The sequence below is a fragment of the Dunckerocampus dactyliophorus genome, chromosome 1 (genome assembly GCF_027744805.1).
Source record: "Dunckerocampus dactyliophorus isolate RoL2022-P2 chromosome 1, RoL_Ddac_1.1, whole genome shotgun sequence".
Classification (NCBI taxonomy): Eukaryota; Metazoa; Chordata; class Actinopteri; order Syngnathiformes; family Syngnathidae; genus Dunckerocampus; species Dunckerocampus dactyliophorus.
Genome location: NC_072819.1, coordinates 38052705 through 38077824, shown reverse-complemented (window position 1 = coordinate 38077824; position 25120 = coordinate 38052705). Strand labels below are relative to the sequence as shown.

The window sequence follows — 25120 nt, the reverse complement described above, 5'->3', positions numbered from 1 at the left end:
ATTTTTATGTTATATGTGAGATGGCTGATCATTGGATCAGTGATGATGCCAAGCATGTATTGAAGGTTCGGCTGTGAAATTGTCAAGGTTAAGGTGGATAGCTGCTGACACCATGAACACAAAATTAAGTCAGCTTCCAGAAAAGATTTCTCAATACAACCACAATAAATTACAGTGTAATGCCTACTGTGAGTCTCTGTAATATTTGCAATAGTGCAAATTGTGTGTGTGTGTGTGTGTGTGTGTGTGTGTGTGTGTGTCTGTGTGAGAGAGAGAGAGAGAACGAGAGAGAAGGATCAAAGTCTTATTTAAATACCCTCAAACTAAATCCTTACCACAGATCCATACTGCCCAACCACCAATCTTAGATTAAATGTCCTGTTGCTTAAATCCCTTAACCCAACACACACACACACACATATTACACACACATGCACATTTAGTCATGTCGTGCGTTTTACATCACCAGATTAAACTGTCTCGTTCATCTTGACAATACCAAAAATATTCACCCCCTATATTTCTCATCTTTGTTTTTTCTTTTGACACATCTCTCTATTGCGTGATCATCAACTATGTAAACAGCAACCACAGGCCTCCACTCTAAATTAATTTGTGACAGTAAATTGGAATCCAACCTCAACATTAGGTACACCTATACAATCTAAAGAGGTAAACGATGTACTGTGTAAAATAATAATGCTCATTTCTGACCGGATATCCGGTTTGACAAGCGAGAGATGCGGTTGCATCGTAGCAGCCTCCTGGATCGATAAGAATCAGCCATAAATCCTAAGATTACTCGTTTGTAGAGACATGCACTGGGTATTGCAAGACTTGCAACCGGTTGACAGTGTGTCTGTTAAACAAGGCAAGTGCCTGGGCTGCCAGCGAAACAATTGTCTCGCATGCTCGGTAGTTTACCATGATTGAAGACAAGAATGGATCTAAATAGCATTAGCAGCGCAAGCTAGTCACCGGTAAAGATTTTCAACACATCAGCAAAACAAACGTGCATAATAGTAATCAAATTTTTCTTATTTATTATGGATGTAAAACTAAGACAGGAACAACATCAAATTAAAAGCACTATGAAATACAGACCCACCATCCACCAGTACAAGCCTGGAGTTTGTTTTCAGAGAGGTGCACCAACAAATATGCACATTAGCACTCAATAATGTCATCAAATCTTACCTTTATGCATTCCCACATAGTATGGGAAACGGGAAAACTACAGTATCGTAGTCTATCTGTGCAGCGCGGGAGAAAGTTCCATGGGGTGTTCAATGTTAAGAAATAAATTGTATGAATCTATATACTGTATATGCTATGCTGCATAGATACATATATAGATTATTATTTACACACATACTGACCACAATTAGTTTGAAAACAATTTAAAATATCATTTCACTGCGCTTTATTTTGATAAAAATACACCGGAAGCGGCAGTCTGCAGTGTCGGCATTGACGTTCACTGTGTTCCTTATTACTGTGCAAATAAATAGTACGTAAAATGTGTAGTTAATTGAGGACAGTTTGTCACATGCAAAGCCTATCTATGCCAGCGTGTGGGATCGCTCACGTTATCGATACCACAAAGAGATTTACATCCCTACTTCTGACCAACACTGACAGAGATGCATGAATTTAACAATACTTGTGTGGTTTGGTGATGTGTACAACTTCACCTGCATCACACTGAGAAGTGTTTTATTGCTTTATTTTACCCATGTTGCTACATGAAGTAATCAAATAAAAGACAGAAGGATGATCTGGTTTAAAGAAGATTAGTTGAGAATTGCAATCAGGGCAGTGGATAAAATAACTCATAGGGTCCAATGAACTGGGGTCCAATCCCTTGTAAGACCATCGTTTTGCAGGGACATTTGACTTAGGGCATTGCTGTCCAATTCAGTGTTTTTTGGGCATAATTCAGATAGCAGGGCAGATAGTAAGTGTATTTTGCTCAACTATATTAAGGAAATACTCCTTAAATGGAGACTAATATAACAGAGTGTGCGTGTGTGTATGGTGTGTGTGTGTGTGTGTGTGTGTGTATTAAGGGTGTGGAGGGGAATTCAGTTTTGTTTTCACTGGAGGGGTATGCATGTTTAGACACACCAAGACATACAGATGATGTCAGCCAGATTCCATCCTCTCCAAGTTGCTTCTCATTGTTACATGTGTATGCGTGTGTTGTTGTCAGGAGCGTGTGTTTAACCCACTCAGCCATTCTGCTGAATTTTAGATTTTCTGATGTAGGCAACATATTCATTAATGATATCAACACAGACTATGCACATACACATACAGCTCAATGTGTGTGTGTGTGTGTGTGTGTGTGTGTATCTGTAACTGCAAGAGTTGAATAATAATGATACTGTCCTGATCCAAATTAATCAGCATAAAAACAAGCATTGGATTATATCGGCCTGCATCTAAAATCTCCGATATAAGCACAAGCAGTCCATTCCAGACCCCGCTCCAGCAATTCTATCCAGCAGCGCCCACATAGAGCCACAGGATCACAACAACAGCATGTGTTAACATGCTAACAAAGTAGCAAGGAGTAGGAGTGATGTGTGTGACACTTTTTTTCCATTAAAGTCAGAAAAAGATGTTGCAGTTGAGTACAAAACTTGTGTCATGCAAAAGTTTCCTGTGGTGGCACAGAACCGGGGAAGTTTAACATGACCAACCTCATCGAGCAACATTGCTGTTCAGCAGATGTGAAATATGGGTCAAATGTGGAACTCTGCTGCAACAATAGCAGCATCATTTGGCCCGCGAATCAATGCTGATTGTGCCATTTCCAGCTCAACACAAAAGCCAGATGTTCTTGGGTTTATATACAGTGTGAAAGTGACACAAAACTGGGGACCGAGTGTATGCAAGTTGATTAAAAAGGCTAAAGGGGATGCTTTGCTCATGTCTTAGCTGAATGGGAGGCCTCTTACAAACAGAGCATGACTGACGATTGTATCTGCCGACAGCCAACTTGTGTCAAACCAGGAAGTGTGTAGGTGAGGAAAGACGTCTGTTTTTAAATTCAGCCAGCTGGCAGTCGGCACAGGAAACTCAACAGCTCATTTCTACCTCTTTACCCTACTTTCTGGTGGTAGCGCCCAGAGAAAGTCATATATTATTTATTACTTACCCAAAATGATTGTGTGTCTTTGAGTCGTGTTTAACAAGTTTAACACATTTACATACTCAAAAGCTATTAGTTTCATCCTACATCATGCATTGTACATGTTTATATGCATGCATGACAAAGTAATTAGCAACAGCTATGCAAACAAGCAAAATAGATGACAGCTGGTGGAACATTTAGCCATTTGACTGCTGAGCTGTTATGCAAAGCTAATTTTCAGAGCATCGTGTTATGCATAAATAGGTTAAGCGGTGTTTAGCGCCCCAGGGTTGATACGCAGCCAAAATGGTGACAAAACTGATCCTTCAGCTCTTGCACTGGGACAGCACATCTGAGCCACACATGCCTGCGCATACGTCCTTATATGGTGAACAGATTCACTAAGTTTACCCTCATATTCTCATATCTTATTCTTACTGCTGTGTGTTTGCATTTGCACCATTTGAGTGAGCAAAGACAACCCAAATATTCTGCACTTGTGTGCCACAAAACATTGACATCATGTTGTGTGTGTGCGGTTTTTAACCACCCCCAGGTTCACTTAACAATCTTTCTCTCTCGACATCATTATAATACTTATGGCTTGTCTTCAAAACACTAGTTGCGTGTCTAAGTTGTGCACCTGAAACACGTACTGTGTACAGCTTTAAACAGGAACGCTATCACAGGGGTCTCCAACAGGTAGCACGTAAGCTAGCAGTAGCTCACCAGCTGATGTTGAGTAGTTCACCAAAGAATATTTGTATGTACTTTATGTACTTTATTTATCCCACAGCGGGGAAATTTACTTGTTACAGCAGCAAGACAAGTAAAGAGAACAGTGTAAAGAAAGCATAGTGTCTACAACATGGTTCAGGTGGTGCAGGTGTTGTAGAGCCTGACAGCGGTCGGTATGAAGGACCTGCGGAACCTCTCCTTCTTACACCGTGGGTGTAACAGTCTGGTGCTGAAGGAGCTGCTCAGGGAAACAACAGTGTCATATAGCGGGTGAGAGGTGTTGTTCATGATGGATGTCAGCTTAGCCAACATCCTTCTCTCCCCCACTTCCTCCACGGAGTCCAGAGGACCGTCCAGGACAGAGCTAGCTCGCCTGATCAGTCTATTTATCCTGCTCCTGTCCCTGTCCGTGCTGCCCCCTCTCCAGCAGCCCACAGCATAGAAGATGGCTGAGGCCACCACAGAGTCATAAAAGGTCCGTAAAAGAGTCCTGCACACACCAAAGGACCTCAGTCTCCTCAGCAGGTGAAGGCAACTCTGGCCCTTCTTGTAGAGGGCGTGGGTGTTGACGGACCAGTCCAGCTTGTTGTTAAGGTGAACACCCAGGAATTTGTAGCTGTCTACTAACTCTATGTCCGCTCCCTGGATGTTCACCGGTGTAAAGTGAGATGTTTTCCTCTGGAAGTTAATGATCATCTCCTTTGTCTTGCTGGTGTTGAGCTGCAGCTGGTTAAGCTCACTCCAGCTGACAAAGTCCCTGATGACCGTCCTGTATTCCAGATCATTCCCCTCTGAAACACAACCAACAATGGCTGTGTCGTCGGAGAACTTCTGGATGTGACACTGTGTGGAGTTGTGTGTGAAGTCCGAGGTGTAGAGGGTGAAGAGGAAAGGGGAGAGCACCGTACCCTGAGGGGCACCTGTGCTGCAGAGTACCATGTCAGACACACAGTGACGGAGCCTCACATACTGTGGTCTGTTGGTGAGGTAGTCTATAACCCATGCAGTCAGGTGTTGGTCTACTCCCACACTCTCCATCTTCACTCTGAGTAGTGCCGGCTGGATGGTGTTGAAGGCTTTGCTTCGCCTCTTCGTAATTTTAAAGTGTTCTATTCAAATAATACACCTGTATTTAATGACAAATGAGCACACTGAGTGGAGATGTGCTTTGTAAATAAAGTGCCATTTAAACATTGGCAGTGCTCTCAGCAACTTTGCCATTAAATTAACAGTTTTGCAATGTTCTCGGTTCATGTTCGGCAAGTTGTTGAAAAAAGGTAAATAATAAATAACTCATTAAAAAAAATTGCCATTTGTCATAAAAAAAATTGCAGATGAAGCAGCGGCATGACACAGCGACGCCCCATACAGCCCACCACCACAGCTTCAAAAAATTCTAGGAGAAACCCTGGAATGCCATATACATGACAATAAAATGTGCCTTGATCAAAAACAAGGACCTTTAAACCGTTGATTCATAGTTGACACAAGATGAATGAAATAGCTGAGGTCAAATGTCAAATCAGTGGCTGGGTAGAAGTGGAGTGCAATTAGCCATGACTGGTATTTCTACCATTGTTGTCTGGCTGCACGGTGAAGCATGTGGTTAGCATGTCAGCTGCACAGTCTGGAAATCCTGGTTTGAACTGACGTCGAAACATCTATGTGCACTTTGCATGTTCACCTCATGCAGGTTTTTTTCCTGGTACTCTGGCTTCCTCCCACATCCAAAAAACATGCCATGCAAACTGGAGACTAATTGCCCATAGGTTTGAATATGAGATTGAATGGTCATTTGTGTGTATTGTGACTCGTGACCAGCGTAAGGTGTAGCCCGCTTCTCACCCAAAGTCAACTGGGATAGGCTCCAGCTCATGAGGACAAGCGGTATACAAAATGAATGGATGGATGTTCCAATCAGGGAAACATCAGGAAGAACGCTACAACCCCACAAACTTTAAGATCCAATCTTGAAACTTTTGAGATGAAGTTCGAGCAGGCAGCTTTGGCATACGCTAAAACAAAGAAAGGCAAACATATGTGTTCCCACTCACCTTTGCCTCAGCTCGGAGGACACAGAGTTACAGCTCTCGACCGACAACAGCGTGGAAGACTTCCGCGGTCCCACAGGCGAAGGCAGAAGGCTGCTGTTGGACGCTGAAGGCGAGAGCAGGTTGCTGTTGGCGGGCAAAGCGAAGGAGTCTCTGCGGTGGCCGAGCAGCAGCTCCGCACTCCCTGTGTCGGAGGGCAGGACCAGGATAGGCGGCACAGTGAGGAGCCCCGCGCCTGCCCGCTGTGACGTGGATGTTTTCATGTCCACGCAACTGACAGAAGCTGACAAACTCGAGAATGTCCCGTAGCTATCATTTTTGTTACAAGGCTCTGGAAAGTGTCCTGTCGCCGTCGGACCGAGTCCGACAACCTCCTGGTCAGTCTCTTTGTGCTGTTGATTCCCTCCATTCTCGGCTGAGCTGCTCTGAACCGGCCGCCCGTCCAAGGAGATGTTACTCAGGAACAAAAGAGCAGCTTGTCTCCGGTTTGAATTCTCGCGGTTCCTCCGGATTTGCTCCCTTGTCTGTGTTTTCTTCGAGGCCGATATCACGGTGCTGTGCTGGCTGCAGGCAGCAGCCGCGGCTGCCGCCATGGTGCGTGTCCCACGGTGGAAGACAAGTGGAGAAGCAGTTAACACTCGCAACTGTCAAATCCCTTTTACCCGGCGCGAGACGGCTTTAAGCCCTCCTGTGCTCCCATTGGCTAAAATCTGGTTACGTCATTATGTTGCGTTGCGGAGTTTTCCGGGAGGAGAGGACGCTACCATTTGGTTGTACCGTGTCCTCGATTATTAACAATAAAATAAAGTTTTATAAAGTTACTTTTTAAGGCTGAATATCAATAATTATTAAGCTGTTCATATATTTCTTAAAGATATAAAACAACGTAATTTCTCTAAGATTACAGTTGTCTTATACAATAATATTTCAATGTATATTGAATTTACCTTTATTTAAACCAATAACCAATAACCAATAATAATAATGCAAGTTAATTATGTTTTCTTAAAAGATGAAACTTTTTTTTAATTAACAACGACTTAACAATATACATAATGTTGTACTCAGAATTATACTGTCACGCCCTGGCGGTTCTGGCTTGAATGACACCCTGGGACCGAAGCTGTGCCACCCTCCGCCGCCCATGTTTTATTACAATAGATGTAAAAAAAATATGTATATATATATTACATTATACATTGCCACAAAAGCCTACAAAATACATTAATAAAAATAAATTAAACACAACACAATTAGAATGAAAAATTATTTTTTTGAAGTGCACAAATCCTTCAAGTACAAACCCTCCCAGCCCCCCTTCTCTCCACTTCAACACAGTCCCATAACTGTTGTTAACAGATGTTAACTACAGAAAAGTGCTGCAAAATAGTTCACAAGCTCCCCTTAAATTGCATTTGACTTAAATCCACATTTACACAATTGAAACTCTCAGTCAGAAAGAAAACAAACATCAGTTAGTCTATATCCTATGTTCCCAAAGTGGGGTACGCGTACCCCCAGGGGTACGCCAATTGTCATTGGGGGTACGTGAATAAAAATGACAAACAATTAGCGCGTAACATTCACAATTACGAGTGCAAATGAACGCCTCACAGCACAGAGCTCACGGTCATAGCAGAAAGAAGGAAGGAGACACGGCACGAAGTTCTTCAGTGCGCTGGGTGAGTTACATGAATAGGTAAAGTAAGTAAGTTTGATGATTATGTTGTGTACTAAGACTGTTTTAACTTGAAGGTTTAACTGATACTGGTGTTCCAATCCTCTCAATGTGAAAACCTGTCAATGTATGTGCGTGTCAGGATGAGAGAATGGAGATCCCCCTGAAAATGAGGTTAGGTATTTTTGTACTTTGGATACTGCTTTATCATGTTTGTTCAACTTTCCCTTTCAATTTGGCATCAAATTAATATGCAGATTTAAATCATAGCGATTGCGATTGGACAAAAGTGAAGCTGGAGTCGGCTGAAATAAAATATATGTAGACAAATACTGACTTGATTCATCTCCAAGAGAAATTCACATCGTATGTATCAGTGCTCATGTAAAACTGTATTAAAATTTGACCACGCAATAAAAATGTTTGAACCAGAATGACTTACTATAAACTTAATTAACCAATTAATCATGTTTAATATTTCCATTTAATTATATGTAAACATGTTTTTTTGTTTTTTAAATGTGTGCAGCACTAGAATTTAATTCAATGTAAAAATGTTTTTATGTTTTTTAAGCGTGTGTGAAGCAGTAGGGGATACATGGCTTCAAGTCACATGTCTGAAGGGGTACGCGACTAAATAAAGTTTGGGAACCACTGTTTTAAAGCCAACAAGTAACGTTAGCTTATTTGATCAAATACATTCCATAATGTGGCATACATAAAGTGATGCTATAGCTCCACACCTTTATCTTTGACCCGTTTCTTCGCTTCTTTTTTCCTCTTCTTTGTAATTCGTGCACCTGATGGCTTTGACTTTCTCTTTTCCATGTTTTGTTGACACAAATTAATGGTCCTTTTATCATCATCTCCCACCTGTCACCCAACTAGCAGTCAAGCATAAACCAACTCATATCGACTCACAATTCCCTCCTTATTATTTCACATTTTCATAGTGAAATAACATGTTTGAGACTCTTGGTCTCCGATATTTTTTATTTTTGAGCAATTACTGTTGTAATTTATGTTTTTTACCTTATAATTAACCTGACCGGCACCTGCCCCCTCGCTACCCCTTTGGTTTGATCCACATCAGGTGGTGGACGTTTGATCACCTTTGAGCAGCATGGGGGCGCGAGTATCCCGCCTATAGAGGGTGCCCATCTGCCACACATATGTGCTGACTTGATGAGGATATAAGCGCTGAGCATTCTCTACCCCTGCAGTGCCCCCCCAGAGAATGCCACCCTAGGCAATTGCCCATGTGGCCCATAGCTAGAACCGCCACTGGTAGGGGAGGACCCACCTGTGTTATACTCTGAGGCAAGGCTCACAGTAGAGAAAACAACAATAACAAATATGACATGCAAAGTAAACATAGAAACTATTATACTAAATACAAATAAATCTGTATTTTAAAATGGAACATTATTTCTGACGGATAGAACTGTATTTCCTTTCAAATACCTGAATATTGTTGTCGTCAGTGCCTGCTGCACATCTATGGATCAGTCTGCTGAGGGCATTACACTGTCACTGCACCTCTGCCTGACAGCAGCTTTTATTGGCTGTTGTCACTTTGTTATGAAACCTCACTGGATTTTCTCGCCACTGATCCTTGCAGTGACACCATCGCTGAGCCTGGTCCGCCATGCAGTGTAGAATGAATTGCAGCCTGCTAAATATAGCCAGGGGGAGAAAACGCCACCCTGTAATCCTTTGCATGATGGGAGTTTGTTATCATACACATGCTGTCTGATCCCACACATCACACATCAAACATGACAAATGAACTCCAAATAACCTTCTGGCTTTGGCGAAATGACAGGCAGATTCCAAAGATGGGTTAGGGTTCGGGTTATATTTGTGTAGGCCAAGTCACGATAATCAATAAATAAACTAACCACACGATAAATAAAAACAACCTCGATAATTTCGCCGGCCTCGAAATATTGACACGTGCGTGGGTGTTTGTTTTCCTCTCTCTAGCAAACAGGCTGAATGACAAGAGAGTTCACTTGTCTCAACACCTGAGCGTGTTGGTTCTATAGTGGAATTAATGTAGTTAGTGAACCCTTCCGTCAGTCATTCAGTCTCTTTGTCCTAGTGGGGGGAGCCGGGGCGCTACTAGGTGCACACACAGACTGCTGCAAGTGAGCGTCATGAGGAGTAACAAGCAAGCAAACGCAAATGGGTGATTTTCCTGAAAGGGGTACCGGGGACAGTGCAGTTACTTTGAGGGTCATGACGCACAGACTACAGTGATTTGAAGCCACAGCCGTGTGAAAATATACTGCAAACATATTGAATAAACAGGAGAAACAATGTTGAATGTTTTCTTCCTGTCACGAACACAATCCGATGTCAATTTCAGGCCTTTGCGAACTGTAATTTTGGGACATGAAAAAGTTTGTGACAAAGACAATTAACTAAATAATACAAAAGGGTGGAAATCACGTTTCAGCTGCTGTGAGTCCCGAAGTATAACACTTCATTGTCCACCAAACGCATTTGGCTGCATCCAAAACATGTACTTTGTCCAAACTCTGACAAAACATTACACCTCATTAAACATAAACAGCGTATTCCCTACACAATGCAAATGAGCTGACGTCTGCATTGACACACAATGTGAACACCAGAGTATTTCCGTGTTAATTCTTTGTTTTTTGTTAATATTCAGACAATAATGAAAGTGACACTGAGTCAAAGTCAGAAATATTGTGATTGATTGTGATTTTGATTTAAGTGCAATTATTCCTAAAGGAGACTCTGAGTCCACTTTATTTTCATTGGGGTCTTTTTTTGTTTGCTGAATTTATTTTATTTAAAATCTCCTGACATTCCTGACATTGTTAAATACTGTTGAGAAATTCAAGTTTATTACTTTTGATACGTCTTACTCGCATTATTATGCCATTTCCTGTATTATCATTACATTAATGAAACATGGTCTCATTTGTGTGATGTCAGAGTGATATATTTTTAACAATCTTAGTTGGTAGGGCCTTGCAGTAACCCCAGGGTGGCCAGTGTTGGGTGATGGGGTAACATGCAGAGTCCTTGGCCTGCGTGTCGGCTCCAGTCATCCCATATTGTTGGCTTTTTGACAACAAATGTCTAAAATGCAGGTATTATTCATAAAGCTCCTATAACAGTGATTTCAGGACACTTCTCAGATAAGACCCATAAACGTCCCGTGAGCAGTACTCAGTGATGTTTTAGCAAGACAATACCTACAGCAGAGCCACACTCTCCCACTATTACGAAGTGAAGCAGTGTTAACTATCGTGGACACCACCACTACTACTACTGTGAATGTGAACAAATATAGTGGACGACAGTCCTAATCTGAAAACAAGTTAACATATTTAAGGAATGAGTCGAGGCCAAGCCTAAACTGGCTGGAACCTGCATATTTATCAAAAAGGAAAGATTCATCTTTTTGTTGGAGCCCCAAAACAGAAAGATGGTTCAAATTTGTACCCCGTAAATACGCTTCAGCGCTAGTAGTCTGCACTGGGGGGCCTGCAAAATGATTCAGTATTCAAATGAGTACGTGGGGTAACAGGCACTGCTCGTTTTTTTCAGTTTTCTTTGCACACACAGTTTTTAGACTATGTGAATAACACAGGAGAAAACAATTTAAGCCTGGCATGTGTTTATATATGTCAGTGGGTTGATGGTATGATGTTACAGTAAATCCCACCACATGGATGAATATAAAGATTATTACAGCGTTCTGATCCGCTGATGAGCATCACTTTTACATAATCAGTCAGATCTCATGAGGTTACATTAAGCACCACTACTGTCATGTACTGGTGACCTCACGTTCAATCCCGCTGTTGACAAACAGATAACAGCAAACATATAAAGTGTTCATCTACATCACAACAGTGAAGAGACTCTGACTCTGTGAGTGCACTGACTCTTGCTGATGTTCAGTGAGGCTGGCAGAGGAGAAGGCCAGGGGCAGGGAAGCAGTGCACCATGGGAAGGTCATGAAACTCTGGCCTGGATAATGGGTCAATGCAGAAAAAAAGAGAAAAGAGAGGAAAAAAAGGCACATAGCTGCATTTTATCTTGATTCTTGCATTGACTTCTTTTCCTCTTCATTTTCAGTCATTTATCAGACAATGCAGTTTTGACCATTTCTTTCCATCACAGAAAAAGGGTTCCGTTTCATACAAATAACTGCATAAGACGGATACTGCCTCTGTCTGGTGACTCTGTGGTACTACAACGTCCCCTAAAAAGCATATTTTTTGTTATCACTAGTTTTAACTTCATGGATAGAATTTAAAATAGAAGAAAACATCAACGGTGTCGCAAGTTGTAGAATCACATTTATTATATGTTTATACCGTAATGTAAAAGTTGTAATGAGACATTGTAGTTAAAGAAATACTTGAGAATTTGATGACGTGGAGTTTCAAGTCTCATAATATGACAGGAAACTACATTACTTAGAGGTAGTAGTCCTCCTCCTCGATGTCCTCATGTGTGCCCTCAAAGCCGAGTGCCTGGATGTCATGTGTGATGTCACTGATGCGGCGGTTGAACTCCTGAGATCCTGAGGCCAAGGAGCAGCTGTCGTACCTGCTGGGAAAATAAGCAGTTAATCTAAACACAGCCTGTGCAGTCATCTCATCTCAGACAGTCTCATGTACAGTACAAATTTTCTTTCACACATAATGCTTTCACACATAATAACACACACAATGTGTGATGTAGGAGAGGTATTTGACTGTATTGTACAAAATGGTGCACCAATCCCCTAATGTTTGGCAAATAATAAAAAACTTGCTCTTAGCTTTGGGGACACATTTATTGTACCCTGGTTGCACAGTCTGGTTGTCTTGCATACTTGAAAGTCCCCATATTATACTATTTTTCAACAATTCTAAGTAAGTCTCACAGGTCCCACAATAGTGTGTTGGAAGTATGTAAAAAAAAAAAATGTAGCCTTGATGATGGAATTTAGACACACTTTTAGTAAAGCCCTACAAGGGAACACTGCGTTTTCTGTGTCAGTAGCTTCAATGCTAATCAGCTGTGCTTGTCCATGTCTGTCTCCACCTGTGGCGCCGAAAAGTGTGATTATGCATTTTATCCACGTTTTACATACACACAGTATGTGAGTATGTACTGGTCCAAAGAAATAGATGCTATACATTAGATACAACATTGTAACATGAAGTAGTGGAGAAGGAGGACACAAACACAACACTATGCTGACTAATAGATATGTGGCAGAGCTCTAGGCTTCATTTGAAGATGTGTAGCAAAGCCTTTAAAAAAAATTGTTTTTTACAAAGCCGTCCATCGTGATGTGGTGGCCTCATGCACGATTTAACGTAATGAAAACCCGCAACTTCCAAACTTTTGAGCGCATCTTCTTTAAAAAATGGAGGTAAGTGAGGAAGACGATACATTTTTCTCATGTTTAGTGGTCATAGGCTCGAGGGACACATATTACTGTTATAACATCATTAATTAAGTCAGTATAAAGTCTATAATAGGGGAACTTTAAAGCTGTCATTTGTGTCGCCCACCCCAATATAGACAATTGTACCCTCTCATGGCGGTGGCTGATGTGTTGCTCATGCTGCGTTTGATGCGTCCAAAGCTGTCAGTTAAAATTCCACCCTCGCGGATTCCAATACTTTCCAGGAAGCTTTCAAATACTCCGACGTCCTTATCTGGGATAAACGGCCGCATTCCTGGAATAAGAGCAGGTGGATTACTTTGGGTTGGTGTTGTATCATTGGACTCTCCCAGATATAAGCAGCCACAGTAGCTATACAACTGATGATTTTGCACATTGTTGCTGAACTTTTTACGCAAGTATGCACACGCATAATAATAGTTTAACAGCTGTAAAATAAGTCTGCCTCTCTCACCCAGCAGCAGAAACTTGCGGTTGTCTCCATACAACTGCAGCAGCTCAGAGCAGAAATGTTCTATGTTTGACTCCAGCCTGTATTCTCGCAGCAAGACTGCAAACTGCTGCAACTCCACAGCATTCAGCTTGTTCCTCAGCTGCATACATGTAGGAAAACACACGAACACACTCACTATAAATCTATGCTACATTCTCAAATGGAATCGCACATGTACTGTAACTATGAATGGATTCTCAGGAAACAAGTTTTCACATCAACCGGCAAAGGAGTGTAACAGGCACACACAGTGATCATGTACTCCTGCATGAGCAGCAGGGTGGGGTTGCTCTCCCCCACATCGTTGGCTGATCCCAGACTGCGGTGGGATTCCTGCAGAGACAGGGATGAACTCTCGCTATAAGTCTCACTGTAGTAGAGCTCAAACGCGTCCTGGGATCCATCACTAAAAAAGACAGAGGCGTGGTATAAAATTACACATCACACAATAAAAAGACAATAATACACAAATGACTGGAACCCTAGCAGCCTAATTATTTATACAGAGTTGATTTTCTACCAAAGCGTTTCATAATATCCCCTATCTAACTAAAAGGTGCTGTCCCTCTTCGGCTCCTTACTACACTTATTTCAACCACAAAAATATTAGATGCCACAGCATCTCAATAGGATTCAGGTCAGGACTTTGACTAGGCCACCACAAGTCTTCATTTTGTTTTTCTTCAGCCATTAAGAGGTGGACTTGCTGGTATGTTTTGGATCATTGTCCTGCTGTAGACCCCAATTTCATTTCAGTTTGAGGTCATGAACAGATGGCCGGACATTCTCCTTCAGGATTTTTTGGTATACAAAAGTTCTTGTTAGACCACAGACTATTTTCCCAAAGGGAATCATCAAGATGTTTTCTGGCAAAATTGAGACGAGCCTTAATGTTCTTTTTGTTCAGCAGTGGTTTTCGTCTGGAATTCTGCTGTGCTAATGTTAGTAGCTAAACTTTGCCAAATCATTATCATTAGCTAACAACGACAACATACAGTATATAATGCGCATACATGAACTTACTCTAGAAACTCCATGAAAGGGTTGGTGGGCCTTTGCTAAAAAGGCTCAGCAGTTCACATTCAGCTGCTGTAAATGTGTAACTGGTAGCTGTCCACAGAACTATGGCCTACAGACCGTGTGGACATTTTATACAGTCTATGGCGGGGACAAAATGTGACTTACTATAAACTGCAGCAGCTGTACTCTGGATCATAACTGTAGGACGTGTCTGTCAGACAGCTGTCACCTACGTAGATACAAAAAGAGAATTCAGCAGAGGTCAGGTAACACAGTCAGGAGATTCGGAAGATTTGCGTTTGAATCTCCATTGGACATCTCTGTAGAGTTTACATGTTCTCATGCGTGTTTTTTTTTTTTGTAAGTGTACTTCGGTTTCCTCACACAAAAACAAGCATGTTAGGTTAATTGGCGACTCTAAATTGTCCATAGGTATGAATGTGAGTGTGAATGTTTGTTTGTTGTGCCCTGTGATTGACTGGCGACCAGTCCAGGGTGTACACCGCTTCTCGCCCAAAGTCAGCTGGGATCGGCTCCAGCATACCCGCGACCCTGGTGAGGATAAGCGGCATAGAAGAAGAAGAAGAAGACGCAGCATAGCTGGATGGACTTGCAACTCGACTTCGACTGTGACGTCAATGACTCATGTTCCGCTCTGCGTAGTTCAGTCATTGTATCTAGTCGGACATTAGAGTGACGGACATATCAGACAAGCAGCAACAACGCAGACAGTCACATGTGAGTAAATACATGGAAGCATTTTGTAATGTACTGCATTGTATTTGCATATTTAGTTTTGCATTCTATTATTCGTGACCTTGTTGTTCTAATTAAATTATTCTCGTGGGGAAGCTTGCTGGCAAAGTGTAACGTTCCATTCGTCCAGCAGAGGTCGACAGAGTCACGCCTTAACTACGATTCTTGTCTGTTCAGTCACGTTTGTATGACAAATTATGCTGAGAATGTGGTTGATATCTGCATGTGAAGAGCAGCTGTAGTTTATTGTGTTAATGTGTTGATATGGTCACAACACTGAACTTTTAATAATATTTTTCTAAATCTCACAATGGATGTTATACTTGTTTGTAATGTTTAGTTTATGTTTATATTTGCAGTCTTACAGACTAAAAAGTGAGGAAAAAGTGTAAACACATAATCCAAAAGAAGGAGCATCAATCCTCAACAAAACATTTGGAGCTTCCTTCCTTCATGCTGTTAAGTCTCAGTCTAGCTACACAGTGCTAAGAATGTCTTGCAAAAGCAGAATGCAGGACTTTAATCTGATTAGTCTGTCGGCACTCTTTTACTGTAACTAAATCTTGTCATATTGGTCTTATTGTATAAAAAATAAAATAAAACTTTTAAAAATGCATTCATTCTATCTGTCAAATGTAATAGATTGTTACATTGCTAAAATCACATTTTATTTGGGAGACACTAAACAGTGCTTATGACTGGTAAGGACTAAAAAATTTCATCAACCCGATGACTTCGGACTTGAATCGACATGTTTTGTCTTGAATTGAGACTTGACTTGGACTTCCACAGCTTTACTTGAGACTTGTCTCGAGGCTTGAGATTAAAGACTTGAAACTTACTTGAGACATGCAAAACACTGGCTTTCTCCCACCTATGGGATTTACCTTTCAAATTTTCATACATACTTTTACACAGTACGTCATTTTTATTTACTTTACTAAGAAAATAAACTCAAGACAGACATCATATCATACAGTATGTGGTCATGTAAGCAGACCGCAAACATTACACTTGCATGTGTTTAGCACTTTGGCCCCACAGCAAGAAGGTTCAGGCTGCGATGCGGGTTCGAATGGCAGACCTTTCTGTGTGTAGGTTTCTTCCAAGTGCTTCAGTTTTCGTCCATAGTCCATTCCATGCACAGTGTCTCACAAAACTGAATACACTCCTCTCAATTCAGCAACCAAGCCATCAAGAGACTACCATCGGAAGGAAACCTACACCAGTTAGTGTACAGCTTGTATGGCAGCTTAGATGTATGTACTATGCACAGACAATGACAACAGACAAAAAGCTGACAACGCAAATTTGATACTGTATGTTTGGTTCATTTTTAGTGGTGTGAATATCAGAGAGAGAGAGAGAGGTAGAAGATCGGGTCATCAAAATTTGATGACCCAAAGGTTGAAAAGTCACATTCCATATAAAGATTGTTTTCATTCGTAAAGGTAATTATCTTAAATCTGGAGTGTGCTGATTTGAACCCCTCTGCGGGATGAGGTCACCCCTGGGTCAAGCTGACGCTTCTGTTTTTTTGGCCTGGCTGTGGTGGACCTAGATGTTTTAGACATGCACTGCTAGTTTGCTCTCAGTTCATGGAAAAACAAACCTGATGAACGGAGCGCTAAAAGGTAATTATCATATTGCATGAATTTTTCATTTTAAACACAACATTCATAAATAGCCACCTTCCGTTTTTAACAATTTGAACCTAGTACCTGTCGCTAGTATATTATATTGATTTTAATGTATAAAGAGCATAGAGACAAGAAGAGAAAGGTAGGGGGCAAGAGTAGGGGGGGAAAACTCACACACACAAACACACACGCACATGCACACTCAAACGCCCAGAAGAGAAATGGGAGGAAAAAGGGAGGGGTTGTCACATGGTCGTGATTTATGAATTCTGATCTATGAAATATGGCCCTATGACTTTTGGTGTCATAATTCACATTTGGACCAAAATGTTATCTTCTACCTCTCTTGAGAGTATCCCCATGTCTAAGTGAGCCAGGACAGACTCCAGCGTCCAGGACAGGGAGGGATAGATGCATTTCACCGTGTCCCTATGAAGGACAGAAATGTTCTACATTACATTTAAAGACAACTCACTCCTCTGCAGCCAATAGCGGTCCGGCATGGTGTGATGGAACCCAGCTCTGTCAACACACTCAATGGTCTGATGGCCATAAATGATTTGGAACATCTGGCAGATGAGGGAACAGTACTCCTCTGCAGCATCCTACACACATTCACATGAACACAGATTAAAATGAGTAAATGAGATATGTATGACTAGTGTGAGAGTAAGGTGCCCCACCCGGTTCTCCACAGCCAGGATGACCAGGTTGCAGTATGCATCAGGGCAGAGAGTTGGCTCCAGTGGGTTGTGGTTCCTTCTCTCCCAGCTGCCGTAGCTCTTCCCCCTCTCCCAGCTCCCTGTACAAGCCTGCCGTCGTTCCCAGCTTCCCCCACCACCTGTCCCGTGCCGCCTCTCCCAGCTTCCTCCTCCACTTCCTCCATGCCGCTTCTCCCAGCTTCCTCCCCCCCCGGGCCCCACACCATTCAAGGGCCTCGGCCGGCGGCTCTCCCAGCTTCCACCTGTCTTACGTGTCGGTTGCCTCCTCTCCCAGCTCCCTCCTGCTTGCTTCCTTTCTAAACTTCCCCCTTCTCCTCTGTCACACCCACTTCCTCTGTCCAAATTCTGGTTCTTGTCATGGTTACTCCTGGATAGAGACGGCCTCCAGTCGACTCCACAAATGGTGTGTCGTCGTTCCATGGTACCCCCTGAAGGTCGTGGGTCAACATTGCAGCTCATGGTTTGACGTCGTCCATCGACGCCTGTTGGCTTCTTTCGATCCAGACTGTTGTCCCCGGCAACCACAGTGTCCACATTTAGACCTGAGAGAGAGGCTTTTATCATGCACTGCTGAGCTTGGCTGGCTGATCAGTCCTCACCTGTCTTGAGGACTAGTAGGTGCAGCGCGTCATCTCTCAGATATGAGGCTGCAGCAATCTCATGTGTGGGAATTCTCATCAGCAGCTTCTCATTGTCTCGCCACGTCAGCAGCAAGCAGCGAGCGGACAGACTCAGGATACAATCCTGGTCCATGCTGGTCTTTAAAGGCAGCACCCTCAACTGCTGCTGACCAACAGAACTAAATTCATTAAACGGCACATTTCCCTGTCGACACATGACAATTTCACATTGAACGCACCACAGACCTACCACACATTATTGGTTATTGGTTATCAACCACAAAAATGATTATGAAGCCTATAAATGTTGTTCAGTATTGATTTTCCGGGGAGCTGGAGCTTAACCCAGCTGACCTATGAGGTCAGAGGGCAGAGTTAATGGGGGATTGATCAGGAATTCAGTCCAGGCCGGTGGTTTTAGATAATAACAAATCACTGGTGATTAGTGATATGAAAGTTTGACTACTGACCCTGGCTGTGTCAAGCAGTTGCAGCAGTTCATCTCGGCTGGACGGGTTCAGAGAAACTGACACCCAGGTCAGGTGACCAAGGAACTAATTGGAAAGGATAAGCGACTGGTGATCAGAAGTGTACTATACTATATTTCACTGTTCGGTCACTCTGTTTTATTTGATTTTCTAGTTTTTGCTACCTTGACCTCCTTTTCCAGGTAGTCGAAGATGAGTCTCTCAGGGTGGATGAGGAAGTCAGGAGGGTATAGGGGGACAGTGTGCAATGGACGTCGGTAAATGCTGCCTCGTTCCACAGGCCTGCGACTGGCTTTGGACCAGACCAGACGCTTAATGGGGGAGACAAAACCCTTTGGAGAGAGATAACATACAAAGAAAAATATTACGAAAGATACTGTTGGTGTCACATAGAATAAATAATCAGGTTTTACTAATAGAAAGATGAAAACAAATGTTCAATTATTTGTCCTAACAACAGACAGCAAACACAGCAGAATGAGTCGTAATTTGAGGTGTCACGAGACGATACATGATAGTGGGTCGAACGATATTAGGTTTTAATATTCATTTTAAGAAAAAAATATGATTGGACAAATAAACTTTTTTATTTAACCGAGTCACAAAACAATGCAGGTGCGTGTTGAAATGTTTTCTGTCCCACAGATTGACACTAAATTATATTGTCTACATTTTTGAGACCAAATAAACCACTGTTATGATGGTATACAATATGCAATATTTTCTTTAATATGTCATCTTTCAATCTGTAAAGTTGTGGAATTGCCGTTTGTGGCATGTATTTTCTCACAGGCAAGTCGTACTGTCTAATGTAAAATGTTGGCCTTTCAACTAATGTTCCTCTTGTGCAGGCTCAGGTATCCCCATGGCTTTTTAACTTTGTCAGGAATCTCAAACCAAATCAACCAAATTTAAAAAAAAAACATTTCACTCAATTTAAAAGTTGAAATTATAACTTTAGTGTTGTTGGTAGTTTTCGACTCAGTTGTAAAAATATGATTATAAAGCAATATTTAGAGCCAAAACAAGCCAACACAAGCTTTAGGGGATTCTCATTTTGCCTTGTTTTCCGGTATACCTGCACAAATAGACAGGCATGCATAGACACCGTAGGTCAATTCAGTACAGAGTTGGTGCACATCTCCAATTTGCAACATCCAAAATGAGAATAAAAGATTTACAGCAAGTCAACTTCTGGAAAGTTGAATAAAAAGAATTTTAAAAAATGGAGATCAGTACTAATAATGAATAATATTAATTAATATTAATCTAATTCATTAATATTAATCTAACACATAATATTATCATGATTATAAAATACAATGATAAAATATTCAAGTGCTGCATTGTGTTTTTCATGTATCTTTTACTCCGGATACTATATACTCATGCGTAATGGTGTTTATGATAAATCCATCCATTTTCTATTCCGCTTATCCTCACTAGCGCTGCGGGCGTATGCTGTAGCCTGTCTATGATAAATGACAAATGGTATTCATCACTGAAAAATAAGAACACTTTCCACAAATGTTTTTAAGTCAGTAACGGCATGATGTTTTCATCCCATTGTAACAGGTAGGGCTCTAGGACCCTGTTAAGAGAGGTAGCAGAGGTAGTAGAGGTAGAGAGGCTACACTGAAAACAGCTGCGTTCTCACGGTAACTCCAAAGTCACGTTTGTAAGGAAGTAATTGTCAGGCTGCTCAGGTATTCATGCATCTTGCCGACGCTGTGGATTAGACAAACTAATTTATCCAAAAAACGCATCTCAAATGTAAATTCGGTTGATACATTGGTTGTCACTATTAGTAGTTCATTCCTTGAAATAATTACATTTGGTAACTGTAGCCATGTATTTGTTCCCAGACTAAACTTTCAAATGCAGACGTGCCTGCCTTAACGAGCAATAATGTCAGTGCTCACATAAGAATGCCAAAGTACACATTAGAGAAACAACATGTGGGACAGGATGCGAGCCAATCAGTGCAGAGGATACTGAACAACACGCTGATTGGTTTGGTCTCAGTATTGGCCAATAGTGTGTCTTGTATGAAGTCATCACATCTCTGTTATATGTGGTACCCAGGCCTCGCATTTTCATTCATTTGGCCATTTTTATGCTTCAAAATGCTTTTAGGCGAAGAATATGTAAAATTTGCTTAAATATGCATATTTTTGACTAATCATAGGCTGTAGTCAACCACGAACAAGAGATCATCTATTAATTAATTAATTTGTTAAAACTGCGATCGAGCGAGGGATCGATATTCAAACCGCAATGTACGATGTGGCAAGTCCAACCTCTGATACAGTAATCTATAGTATGTGAGCATTTGAACACACTGCTAGAATCAATTTCACCTTTTTGACACAATTTATAGCTTGTAATACAGCACTGCCACCAATAGTTTGCTGGAACTAACCTTCCTTTCCAAAGGGTGTATTAACGTCATTTCTGGTGTATAAGCCGCTGCTTTTTTCTTAAACTTTGAACATTGTGGCTTATACAGCGGTGCAGCTAATTTATGGCTAAATGCTAATCTTGTGACATCTCCTTTACTTCAGAACTACTACTAATTGTTTAAATGCTGTTGCGCCCTCGAGTCAGTGAGGAAACGGTAGCTCTTTCTTTGGCAGAAGTCAATCATGAGCTATCACTGCACTCACAATGAGCTTGTCAGCCCACTGGAAATCGCAGGAGGTCATTATATATAACAGTATAACAATATAACAATCTACAATGAACACTAAACTCATCACACAGCAAATTAATACTCAAAAGGTATACAAATGCGTTGAAAATAGAAAAAAATGTATTAAAAGTTTTCCCATAATGCATTTCGTCAGAGCAAAGCATTTTATTGGAGGACAAGCGGCATAGAAAATGGATGAATGGCGCTACAATGCTGCCTCTGTCCACCAGAGGGAGCCCAGAGGGAGACTGACGTCATTGAAGCAGGCACCAGTAAATGCGTTGCTTTAAAAGAGTTTTTTTTTTTTATTTTAAGCTCGTATTGGTACATCCATCCATCCATTTTTTCTGCTGCTTATCCTCATTAGGGTCGCGGGGGTATGCTGGAGCCTATCCACCTGACTTTGGGCAAGATGCGGGGTACACCCTGAACTGGTCGCCAGCCAGTCGCAGTCGTATTGCTACATGTCTACATTTCTCAGATGTACCTTTTGAGTGTTTAGTTGCTGTGTGATGAGTTTTGTGTTCTTTGTGAAATGACACCGTGAGTCAGATTGTTATGTTTTTATACTGTTATATATAATGACCTCCTGTGATGTCCAAAGGGTTGACAAGCTCGTTGTGAGTGCACTGATAGTTCATGATGAGGTCATCTGTTAAAAAAAGATAAGGACAGAAAAAATAAGAGCAAAATTTTCATAATATTTAGGGAACATGAGATTATTTACTCAGATTTTATGGACTTTAAGTCTGTGATATACCAAAATATCCCATACCAGTTTCCAGGAGAAGGGTCACTGCAATTTCTAGTACTATTTCACAAGTTTTGTCATGCATGATCACAAGTAATAATTCACATGATGTTAGTTACTGTATAAACCTGAGGATTGAGGCCTTGGTGACTCTGTATCCTCCTCTTGTGTGGAATTCTTCACGGCTCAGTTTGAGGCCCTCTTCTCTTCTTCCTGTCTAGCCTACTTGGTTTTATACTGATGAAACATGACATTTTATTCCACTGTTATGCAGATGATTGTTAGCTTTCTGTCCCACTTGGAAGGAAGAATGCTCATTCCATATAGCCGTTTCTGAGGTGTCTTGATGACATAAAGGCCTGGATGGCTCTGAAATTTTTAATGTTTGGTGAAAATAAAACTGAAGTCATGTTTTGTGGTGGCACCTCTGGGATCCCCCCCCCCTGTAAATTTGGGTCCTTTGGCCCAGTATAGAAAGCCGGGCATCACAAACATGGGAGTTAAAACAGAGTCAGAGCTGAAGTTGGACAGTCAGATCAGAGCCGTCGTAAAATCAAGCTTTTTTCTATTGAGGCAGCACACAAACACTGTGAAACAGTAATCCATGCCTTTGTCACCTTATCGGCTGGATTACTGTAATGCACTTTATGTGGGGGTAAGTGGGACGTCCATTGCGTGTGTCTTCAGTCGGTGCAAAACGCTGCTGCACGTATTTTAAAGGAAAAGTGCACTTCAAAATTGCCCATCATCCACAATCCTTCTGTGAAACTTGAACACGTACTGTATGTCTTTCTCTTTTCTGTGTTTTAACCATATTAAAACCGATAAAAAGCAACAGCTCAGTACTGCACGTAATGGGGTGCACCTATGCCGACACAGACCGCTATTAAAACACCTCCGAAAACCTCCAACAAACTTTCAGGGGTTTATATCCATGCTGTGAGCATGTAGTAGCAGGTACATTCATGATAACATGTAATACTTACAGCATTTTGTATATTTCGGCCATTCTAAGCATTACCGGAACTTCCTTGCTCAGTGCATTGATTTCACACATCAACGTCATAGAAACGAATGCCCACACGTAGCGTTAACTTTTCCAAACTCAGAAAACAGCATCTTGAATATGTAGACTTACCTTTTAGTAGTGTCAGATGCGTTGACGCGCTACGGGCAAGTCTGTGGTGAAGCTAGTCGCTAGCCGGCTAGTAGCTAGTAGCTAACTAGTGTGTTATGGCTAAGTGTCAATACGCCAGCAAAGTAGTTCGATCGGCGTTAACAATGTTAACAATAATAATAATAATAATAACAATGTCGCTATAGCATGCCGCATTATATGTAATGGAGCGTTGTTGGCGCTTTTTGGAGACTTTTTCAGACGACTTTAGAGGAGGAATAAGTATGTCCCATATGTGCAATAATGAGCTGGCTCTTTTTATCTGTTTTAATATCTTTAAAACGCACAGAAAAGAGAAATACGTGTGTTCATGTCTCACATAAGGATTGAGGATGATGGGCAAATTTTTTAAAAAAGGTGCAGTTTTTCTTTAACTGGCACCTGTAAATATTTCTCCCATTTTAGCTTTACTCCACTGATTGCCCAGACATTTTAGGATTCATGTTTTTAAAAGTGTATTTGTTTTTAAATTCCTCAATGGCCTAGCCCCGCCCTACCTCTCTGAGCTGCTACTACTCCGTACATTGCACTGCTCACTCAGGTTAGCTGATCAGCTGTTCCTGACTGTCCCAAACATAAAACAGAAGCTCAGAGGGGACCGTGCTTTTGCTGTGGTGGGCCCGAAACAGTGGAATGATCTGCTGTTGTAAATTAAACAAGCCGTTTCCCTGTCTGTTTTCAAATCCTTGCTGAAAACCCACTTCTTTTCTTTGGCCTTTTACACTATTTGGGTTGTTGATGTTATTTGTTGTATTTTTTAAGTCTGTTTTTATGGTCATGTATCATGGCTGTTACTTTTCTACATTTTTCTTATATATTTTTTATAATCTTATTTTAGATGTTGTAGAGATGCCATGTTGCCATTTGTGTTTTTATGTTTTTCTGTACAGCACTTTGAGGCACTGCCGTTGTTTTTAAAGTACAACTAAAGTTGGATTAGATTGGATATACATGCATTTTTTTCTTTTTGTGATTCCTCTGTACCAGTGCAACTTTGAGTGGACAGGAGGAGTTATGAGTTGCAGCAACAATTTTCAGTTATTGTCGACAAAGGACTGAATTGTTTTGGAGTGACATTTTACTGAATTACATTAAAATGTATTACTATATTAAATTTCATCATTTTAAAAATCATTTTATGTGATCGACCTTTAAATCTTACTGGAAAATAATTTTAATGCCTAAACAATTAGAATGAAATGCAGAATTACCTTCTTGGACTTTTTAGGTTCATAATCCATTGTGGTCTTGCTGTGCTGTTCTGGTCCTTGGTCAGCTAAGTCCTGTCACAGTATTACCACCCAGTTTGATCATTTATTCAAGTTTGTAGTAGTTTTATATTCATCTTTACTTCAGCGTCTGAATTCTCGTTCTTTGCCTCTCGACACTGATTGTTTTGTGCTCTATTGTTGGGACACACGCACACATACACACACACACAAGGAGGAGCGGACAGGAAGTCAAGGAAGTCCACTTCCTGTCCAAAAGGAAACTCCACCAGAGGCTGATAAGGACGGTTTTACTGCTGAACTGATACACACACACACACACACACACACACACACACACACAGTAAATAACCCACTGGGCGCTTCTGTGTAGGGTTAGGCATCAACGGGAATCGGGACTAACATTGCAATTCTCGTTCACATTTTTTTATTTCGATTCCTAGGTTCGATGCTCACTTCACAAATAGTCGCGAACAC

The 25120-nt window shown here is 41.3% G+C and overlaps 2 protein-coding genes across 4 annotated transcripts in view; both read right to left on the bottom strand.

Annotated features, from left to right (window-relative positions):
- cables2b (Cdk5 and Abl enzyme substrate 2b) overlaps positions 1–6723 on the bottom strand; it is a 29378-nt gene extending 22655 nt beyond the window's left edge. The window contains exon 1 of the mRNA XM_054783822.1: positions 5932–6723. Coding sequence (XP_054639797.1) covers positions 5932–6521 — 590 coding nt within the window. The 5' untranslated portion in view covers positions 6522–6723. The remainder of the gene's footprint in view (positions 1–5931) is intronic.
- A 2543-nt stretch (positions 6724–9266) lies between these two features.
- On the bottom strand, positions 9267–24795 carry ccm2l (CCM2 like scaffold protein). 3 transcript variants are annotated; one of them, XM_054798344.1, is made up of 12 exons: positions 24626–24795; positions 18959–19126; positions 18777–18860; positions 18286–18469; positions 17648–18228; positions 17440–17569; positions 14734–14797; positions 13798–13954; positions 13510–13648; positions 13182–13329; positions 12073–12205; positions 9270–11620 (listed from the first exon to the last, which is right to left on the bottom strand). In XM_054798344.1, the coding sequence occupies exons 1-11, from the start codon at positions 24653–24655 to the stop codon at positions 12073–12075; spliced, it is 1818 nt and encodes a 605-aa protein (XP_054654319.1). In that variant the 5' UTR covers positions 24656–24795; the 3' UTR covers positions 9270–11620. The 3 variants fall into 3 exon arrangements, with proteins under 3 accessions (XP_054654336.1, XP_054654328.1, XP_054654319.1); XM_054798361.1 differs by lacking the exon at positions 24626–24795 and adding an exon at positions 22366–23342 and having other exon boundaries at positions 9267–12205; XM_054798353.1 differs by lacking the exon at positions 18777–18860 and having other exon boundaries at positions 9268–12205.
- Positions 24796–25120: the final 325 nt, after the last annotated feature.

Bases quoted from the DNA above. Each gene is read 5' to 3' on its own strand.
- ccm2l (XM_054798344.1), bottom strand. From the start codon at position 24,655: ATGGATTATGAACCTAAAAAGTCCAAGAAG. The intron at 18,229-18,285 runs GTGAGGACTGAT...CCTCTCTCTCAG, and splicing joins CCTACTAGTCCTCAAGACAG to GTCTAAATGTGGACACTGTG. The intron at 13,955-14,733 runs GTAAGTCACATT...TGTCTTTTTTAG, and splicing joins TACAGCTGCTGCAGTTTATA to TGATGGATCCCAGGACGCGT.